The sequence below is a fragment of the Rhinolophus hipposideros genome, assembly GCF_964194185.1.
Source record: "Rhinolophus hipposideros genome assembly, chromosome: 8".
Classification (NCBI taxonomy): Eukaryota; Metazoa; Chordata; class Mammalia; order Chiroptera; family Rhinolophidae; genus Rhinolophus; species Rhinolophus hipposideros.
Genome location: NC_138054.1, coordinates 80,898,716 through 80,907,143, shown reverse-complemented (window position 1 = coordinate 80,907,143; position 8,428 = coordinate 80,898,716). Strand labels below are relative to the sequence as shown.

Genomic DNA, 8,428 nt, shown 5'->3' with positions numbered 1-8,428 from the left:
CTGAGGCTTCGAGAGGTTAAGCCATGTGCCCAAGGTTGCAGATGTTGTAGGTGGCAGGATTTGAACCAAGGTCTGACCAGTTCCAGAGCCCATGTTCTTTCCTGGAAGAGGCTGGCTTGTTCTGACGTGAATTTTCCTTCCCCCTCCCCTGTTATCAGCTGGCCATTCAATGCCACCTGTGTAGCCAGCCATATGTTGGAACTCTGGGTCCTGCCATTGGCTGTCATATCCCCATCTACAGAGGGTGGGGGCCATGGCCTTGGACCATGGGAGACCTGGCCTTCCTCCACCTGTTCCAGGAATGGGGCCCAGTCCAGCCCACTACCACTGCCTTCGGCCCTATATAAGAGACCCAGGCTTTGCGTGTCTTTCTTATCATCTCAAAGCTCACGATGCTCCGGCTGCTGAGTTCTCTCCTCTTTGTGGCCCTTGGTAAGACCCCAGCCTGGGTTTGTGTTGTACTGGGTGGGAGCCCTTGAAATCTGCCACCTGCCCTGGGTTTCATGAACCCAACATCTACATCCATAGGAGGGGGCCTCAGCTTGTACCTAGGCATGATTTTGGGGGCTTTCAGCTTGGTGCTAGAGCAGGAGAATGGAGAGGAAGCCACAGATGGACCAACTCAGGAGAAAGTCTGGGGAACCCAAAGGAATATGGTGGGAGTCCTTGATGGGGGCAGTAAACAAAGTCTAATGGTGAAGAGTTTGGGCTCTGTGGTTAGACTGCTTGTGTTGGAATTTCTGCTCCTCTGCTTAACCTTTCAACCCTCTTCTCACACTCCTTCTACCCCTGCTCCACAATCTGTGGTCTAGCCTTTTCCTGGTCTCTCTGCCATATTACATTCCAGCTCAGGGCCATCTCCTCCAAACAGTCTCCCTTGACTGACAGTAATGGTAACAGATAACATTTATTGAGTGCTTACTGTATGACAGGCAGAATTTTCTTCTATTATCTCATGTAATCCTCACAACAGCCCCATGAGGTCAGTCCTATTATTATCCCCATTTTACAGATGGTGAAACTGATCCTCAAACAACTAAAATATCTCACCTTAAAATGAGGGGGAGAGGTGCACTTTGAACCCAGGCAGTCTTTCTCCAAAACCACCTCACTTCATGATGAGAACTATCGCTTCTTGAGAGTTCTTGGGCTCCAGACACTGTTCTAAGTGCACCAAACGCTTCAGTCCTACCATGGAAGGAGGCCACATGTTCACCTCCATCCTGGACTCCTGGGACTCTGGAAACCCCTGCTCTAGTCCAGATGCTTGCTGTTCATATGTGGCTACAGAGATCCAGAGAGGGGAAGGGGTTCGCTTGGGGTGACACAGCCAGTTTGTGGCACAGCTGGGACTGGGACTGGGCCTCTTCCTTACTTTTGGGGACCCTCTGGATGATTGACACCTCTACTCTCCCTTACAGCCTCGGGGTGTGGCCGACCTTCCCACAACCCCTCCTCCCGAGTCGTCAATGGTGAAGATGCGGTCCCCTACAGCTGGCCCTGGCAGGTAAAGGCAATACCAGTGGCATTGTTTCCCACCATGGGCTCTGCACCCCATGCTCTGACTGCTAGGCATCCAGTCTTTACCCCACTGCTTTGCTTCCAGTATTCACTTCAGTTTCCGAAGGCCAGGAAACCCTTGGTCAATCTACTCCACGTGGAAGTTTTGCCCATTCAATCTGTAACCCTCACTGGGGTGTTTGCAAGTTAAAAGTGGAATCTGGGGAGAGGGCAATGTTTAACCCAAGGGTTGGTGCTTTAAGTGGAATTTCAGGCTCTATATTTAGCGAGGGAGATTTTGGGTTTCTAGATGCCTCAACTTATATAAAAAGGCTATAAGGTATAAGAGCAATAAAGGGATAAAGGGCGTTTTAGAGGGAGGGAGGCACAGAGGGCTACACTAGTGGCAACCATATTGGATAGCCAAGTTAGAGAACATTTCCATCATCACAGAAAGTTTTATTGGATGGCACTGGTCAATTTAGTGGGGGTCAGCTAAATTGTTCTATGAAAGACCAGAGAGTGAATATTTTAGCCTTTGTCGGCCATATAGTTTTATTGCAATAACTTAACTCTGCCCTTGTAGCACGAAAGCAGCCATATAATACACAAATAAATGAGTGAATATTTTCCAATAATCTTATGTACAAAAACAGGCAAGGGGCCAGATTCGGCCCAAGAGGTATCGTTTGCCAATCCTTGGTTGAGAGGGAACTTTTGAAAGTCAGAATGTAGGAAATGAGAAGAGAGGCAAAGGACTTGGGGAATTGTGCCCAAGAGGCTATGAAAGAACTGAGATTCAGAAGAACTGGGAGCCTAATAGGACAGAGGGCCTTGGGGCTCTCAAGAGACAGAAAGTTTGGAGATATCCTAGAGGACAGAGAATGTCGAGGTCCCCAGGGAGTTCATAGAGCTGGGGTTGGAATCGTTTGGGGAGTCCAAATATGACTCTAGTCGAAAAGTGACAAGGCTACTATGAACAGCTGTGTAGGTTGGGCTTTGTATATTTCTAGGGGGTCGTCATTCTTTTCTGTATGCATGATAGGCCCTCTAGAGTTGTACAGTGCACAACCTATACAACCATGGCTAGTGCCCTCACTGCAGGGTCCAAACCACTCAGGCTTCTCCCTCTCTGGCCACAGGTATCCCTGCAGTATGAGAAGAACGGAGACTTCCACCACACCTGTGGTGGCAGCCTCATTGACCCCGAATGGGTCATGACTGCAGGCCACTGCATCTCGTGAGTTGTCTCTCTTACCCCTGTCCCTGCATGAGACCCAGGCAGACCAGAGTCTGCCTGGGTGAGCCTGGGAGGGAGCGAGGGAGGCCAGTCAGGCCTGGACTGATCTTATCTCCCCTGGCAGGAGCTCCCTCACCTACCAGGTGGTGTTGGGAGAGTATGACCGGGCTGAGAACGAGGGCGCTGAGCAGGTGATCCCTATCAATGCAGAGGACCTCTTTGTGCACCCACTCTGGAACCCCAACTGTGTGGCCTGTGGGTGAGTGAACTCTCAGACCTGAGACCTAGGGGCTCCTCTGCTCCTCCTTCCGTGACCAAAGCTGATTCTGAGCAGACTCCCAGGGTCAGGGGCTGGGTCCCACAGCCTGTGCCCAGGTCCCACACACAGATGGGCGGAGCCAGCAGAGCCTGTAAGGACCGTCTACGCCAAACCTCTCTGTCTATGGAGGGGACAGCAGGGGCCAGGGAAGGGCAGGGACTCCCCAAAGGCTATTTGGCTAGGTGGCTTCAGAACCAGGACTCCTCTGGCACCCTCCATCTTAAATCCAAGGGTTCCTCCATTCAACAGACATTCATCCAGTGCATCCTGGGTTCCTGGCACTGTGTGCAAAAGGAAGAGCACTGGACTGAGAGTTAGGCTCCAATACTAAGTTGCTATGTGGTCTGGGCAAGTCACTGCTCTTCTCTGGGCCTCAGTTTTACCACTTGTCAAGGGTGACCTTCTGGGCTTCCTGGGTGGTCATGAAGGTCAAGGAGGCAATCACTGGGTGAGGACACACAGTGGGGCCTCTTAAGCCCCTCAAGCATATACAAAATTGTGTGTCTGGGTGGCTTAGCTCTTTTCTGGTGAGAGGGTGAAAGAGTGCAGAGCCCCTGAAAGTGCAGTACGGGCGTGAGGGGCCATGATGACCAAGAACTTCACCCGTCCTCATGGGGCTCCTGGGGTCAGTGGACAGAATAATCGGACCCAAGTGAAATGAGCTGCGTGACAAGCAGGAGGATGAAGACTGAGAGCAGGGATTCTCAAAGTATGGTCCCCAGGCCAGCAGCAGCAGTTTCCCCTGGGAACTTGTTAGAAATGTGAATTCTCGGGCCTCGGCCAGACCCGCTGCATGAGACACTCTGAGATGGGACTCAGCAACCTGTTTTCATGAGCCTTCTTGGTGATTCTGATGCAGCTGGACGGTGAGAACCACTGGTGTCAAAGCTGGGGACAGTTCTGAAGGCCAAGGGTCAGCCTGGGCTGAAGGGGCCGGGAGGGCTTCCTAAGTGGCTCAGCCTTAAGAACGCATGGGATCTGGAAGGAAAAGGAGCAGCAGGGGCCGGCCCAGAGGGGAACTATCTGGAGCAAAGATGGGAGGCTGCTTTGGTCTGGCCCGAGGACCAGGTTCCCGGTGACTATTCTCTCCTTCCCAGCAATGACATCGCCCTCATCAAGCTTTCTCGCCCTGCCGTGCTGGGAGACTCCGTCCAGCTCGCCTGCCTCCCTCCTGCCGGTGACATCCTGCCCAACGAGGCGCCCTGCTACATTAGCGGCTGGGGCCGTCTTGTTAGTAAGTGCTGAGGCTTCCAGCCTGCCAGGGACAGTGCGACAGGGCCTGAGGGCCCTGTACTGCCTTCTCTCCCCACATCCTCCCACACGTGAATGTGTTCAACTGAACGTTTTTTAGTGTCTCCTATGTGCCAGGTGCAGACCTCTAAAGCAGGCAGGACCATATAACCTGGTGGGAGGAGAGGCCCCATTTTCCCCATCAGAAGTGTTGTCTGCCTCACCCCCCTACCCCATCCCACTCTGGGGCTCCCAGCCCTGATTCCCAGACCTCAGCCCAAGCCCTGTGCCTCATGAACCCGTGCTCAGGGCTCTCTATTCCCATAGCCGGTGGGCCACTCCCAGACAAGCTGCAGCAGGCCCTGCTGCCCGTGGTGGACCATGAGCGCTGTTCCAAGTGGGACTGGTGGGGCAGCTCCGTGAAGAAGACCATGGTGTGCGCTGGTGGGGACATCCGCTCCGGATGCAACGTGAGTCAGCTCTCACCTGCCCTCCGTGGGGCTGGGCAGGCAGGGCCCGGCATACCACTGCTATCTGCCTGGAGGGCGGGGCAGGAAGCTTGCCTGCTTGCTCCATTCAGCCTCCAGGCCAGGCAGGACTTCAAGGAAGTGAGCATAGTCCTGGAAGTCAAGACCTTTGGATTCTAGTCCCAGCTCACACACTGACTTGAAATGGGCAAATCACTTTCCCTCCCTGGTCCTCAGGCTTCCCCAGCAGCCCAGCAAAGGATGTTGACTTTATGACCTCTAAAGTCACCTTCTGACTCTGTTGACTTCAAGTTATAATTAATCCAAACTATCATTGTATTATAATTGAGTATGAACAACAATATTAATGGTTAACTGTGGTACTAATAATGAGAACTACCGTTTATGGATTGTTTCCTTTCTACGAGACAGTGTACTAAGATTATATATCTATCATCTCATTTAATTCTCACAAGATCCCATGAGACAGATACTATTCCCCATCATGAATGAATACACGGAGGCATGTTCATTCATGACACGGAGTTCATTCATAAAGAGGTCAAGTAATATGGGTTTCTCAAAGTCCCCAAAGTCAGAACCAATTCCTTAAAGCTCAGACGCAGCTCAGCCCCCCACCACCCTCTGACTATTTCAGGGTGACTCTGGAGGACCCCTCAACTGCCCCGCTGCGGACGGCTCCTGGCAGGTCCACGGTGTGACCAGCTTCGTTTCTGCCTTTGGCTGCAACACCCGCAAGAAGCCCACTGTGTTCACGCGTGTCTCTGCGTTCAATGACTGGATCGAGGAGGTGAGCAGGCTGGCAAGCCAGTGGGGCACTGGGGGCTGCTCTTCTGAGGGTGTCGGGGGGGACGGGTGAGAACAGCAGACCCTGAGGAGGGCCTCCAAGGACCCTAGAAGGTCAGTAGGGGAGGAGCCCTTGGGGACATTCCAGAGGGTTGGGGATGTTTTCTGCTACATTGGGGCCTCAAGGATTTCAATGGCTTCTGGGTGGAGCTTTGAACTACTGCTGAACTTCCTATTTCAACAAGTGTTTATGAAGTGGCTCCTCTGGTCCAGGGCTTTTCTTGCCATAGAGGACAGAGCAATGTGCCAAAGGGCTGCCTCGTGGGGGACAGATAATTAAATGAGCCATAATGATGAAATGTGAGAGCTGCGATAGGGAAGCTCAGGCCCCAGGAAGTGTGCAAGTCTCATCTGGGGATGAGTGGTCAGGGAGGGTTAATAATGCTATAATAGTAATAGCCACTATTTATAGACTACTTAAATATGTACCAGGCACAGTGATGAACACCTTAGTTAATAGTTTAATTAAAACCCACCATGAGGTAACTACTATGATTACCCTCATTATATAGATGAGGAAACTGAGGCTCAGAGACATCGAGTCACTCTCCCAGGGTCACACAGCTAATGAGGGGCATGGCTAGGAATTGAACCCAGTTCCACCTGGCCTCAGAACCTCCGCTCCTAACTAGACTATTCTGGATTTCCCCCCCTCTTTTTCCAGACCATGGCAAGCCACTAGAACCACAGCCTGCTTGGCAGTGTCCATCTACATTCTGCAAAAACAAAATAAAGATATCTCAGAAAATCCCAACTTGAATCTTGCTTCTTTCCTTGACTTACCTCTTCCCCTCCAGCTTGTTCCTAAAATCATAGACCTGAGATGTAGAGACAAGACCAGAACCAACCCTCACATATGAAGGTGAGGAAAACAATGAGGCCCAGAGAGAAGAAGGGAGTTGCTGTAGGGTGACCAAACATCCCAGTTTGCCTGGGATTGAGGGGCTTCCCAGGACACAGGACTTTTAGTATTAAAACTGGGAGGGTCCCAGGAAGTTGCTCACCACACACAATCATTGGCTTTTCAATGCAGGCATAAAAACATGATAGAATCTGCAGAAAAACTGACTTTGCCAGCTCCTTGGGAGGCTCATGGTAGAGAGGGAAGGGCCCTGTTTTCTGCTTCCATTGATGGGCTGAGGAAGGACTGCAGTCATTCATTCGTTCAACAAACATTCATTCCTTGTTCCAAAGGAGGGCTCAGAGCAGAAAGATGATGTGGTTCCTGCCCTGGAATGTGGTTCCTGTCCTCATTATTTAGATAGAAATGAGCATATCAGAATCATCCATTAAACATTTCCTAGCACCTTCTTTGTGGCAAGTTCAGGGCTGGGAGTGCAGAGATGAGTCGGATGACCTGGGGAGAGCGCTTGCAGCGGGAATAGACACACACACACACACACACACACACACACACACACACACACACACACACAGAAATATGAACACAATGCTGAAAACAAGGTCTGAGCCCCGGGAGCTGTGGTTGAGATCCAAGACTGCTGCGTCAAAAGCAGCATAAAAACAACTGAACTCCTTTACTCATGTTTCTCCTGAGTGCCGTGAAAGGAAATATAATCCCAGTGAGGACACAGATACATAATTTTTAATATGAATGTTGTTCCATTACCCACTTCCTGTAAAAATTATATTTCTAGTTTTGAAAAGTTCAAACGATTAGTGAATAAAATAGGACACACCCATGTAGCTTCCCTCCGGAATTAACGCATTTCACATTTTTGTTTCATATTTTCTAAAATAATTACTATCGTCAACATTGAGATTCCTTTGTTCTCCTCCCAGAGGTCACCATCATCGTGTATGTGGGGTTGTCAACCTTATTACTGCTTTTCCTTTGGGGCGCATAATAGGCTAGCTCTTGCCTGCCCCCTTGAAGTTGGGTTTGGCTATGGTATGGTTTGCTTTGGCTATGGTGAAGATTTGAAAGACAGGACAATTTGCCAGGCTGTCTTTCCCTTTGCCCTGGCAACTGATGGCTACAGGTCAGCCTGGGCCTAGAGTGAAGAGACATGGACAGAGCCTCTGCCGACCCCTGATGGACACGTAGAACAAACAACCTATCCTGACTGATAAAATGAGTTTGCTGTTTACCCTTCTACTCCATGTGTTATATATGTGTGTTATATTTTTATCACATATACAAATATCCATAAACAATATATTGCACTGTTTTGGTTTTTAAAAATACATGCATGGCTTTATGCTGTATGGATGATTTTGCAACTTGCTTCTTTCACCCAATGCTGTTTTCAGGGTCTATCCAGGCTGATTTACATACCCATGGTTTATGGTAGAGCGTCCCATTGTAAAACAACTGTAGTCATTTATCCTTTCTCCCCTACTGATGAACATTTACACCAATTTTTTTGTGTAATTACAAATTGTGCTTCAATGAACGTCCTTGGACATATCTCCATGTGCACATGTGTGGTAGTTTTTCTAGGGCATATTCTGAGAAGTGGAATTGCTGAGTGGGAGGGTGTACTCATTTTCAACTTTACCAATTGCCAAATTGCCCTCCAAAGTGATTCTATCAACAATGCTTCTCAAAATTCCCTTTCCCCCCCTTTTCCTGTCCACTGTATCCACACATTACAACTGCCCCACAATTTTCTCCTAAAATCACTCTTGGAATCTCAAGTCCCCGCCCAGAACTCTCCCTCCAGCCCTTACCCCACTTCAGCTCCTACAAAAGCCCAATAACTGGCATGGCAAGACCCGAGTGAAGGCAAGGAAGGAACTGCGTCAAACAGAGCAGAGACCTCTGCATCATGGGATTGTGGG

At 50.0% G+C, this 8,428-nt stretch overlaps 1 protein-coding gene across 1 annotated transcript; it reads left to right on the top strand.

Annotated features, from left to right (window-relative positions):
- Positions 1 to 374: 374 nt before the first annotated feature.
- CELA3B (chymotrypsin like elastase 3B) lies at positions 375 to 6,305 on the top strand (the record flags this gene model as incomplete). The annotated part of the gene is made up of 8 exons (XM_081058067.1): positions 375 to 432; positions 1,422 to 1,507; positions 2,643 to 2,740; positions 2,865 to 2,999; positions 4,157 to 4,293; positions 4,617 to 4,759; positions 5,415 to 5,567; positions 6,288 to 6,305. Exons 1-8 carry the CDS (start codon positions 393 to 395, stop codon positions 6,303 to 6,305), a joined length of 810 nt encoding a protein of 269 aa, XP_080914193.1. The 5' UTR covers positions 375 to 392.
- Between the last annotated feature and the right edge of the window lie 2,123 nt (positions 6,306 to 8,428).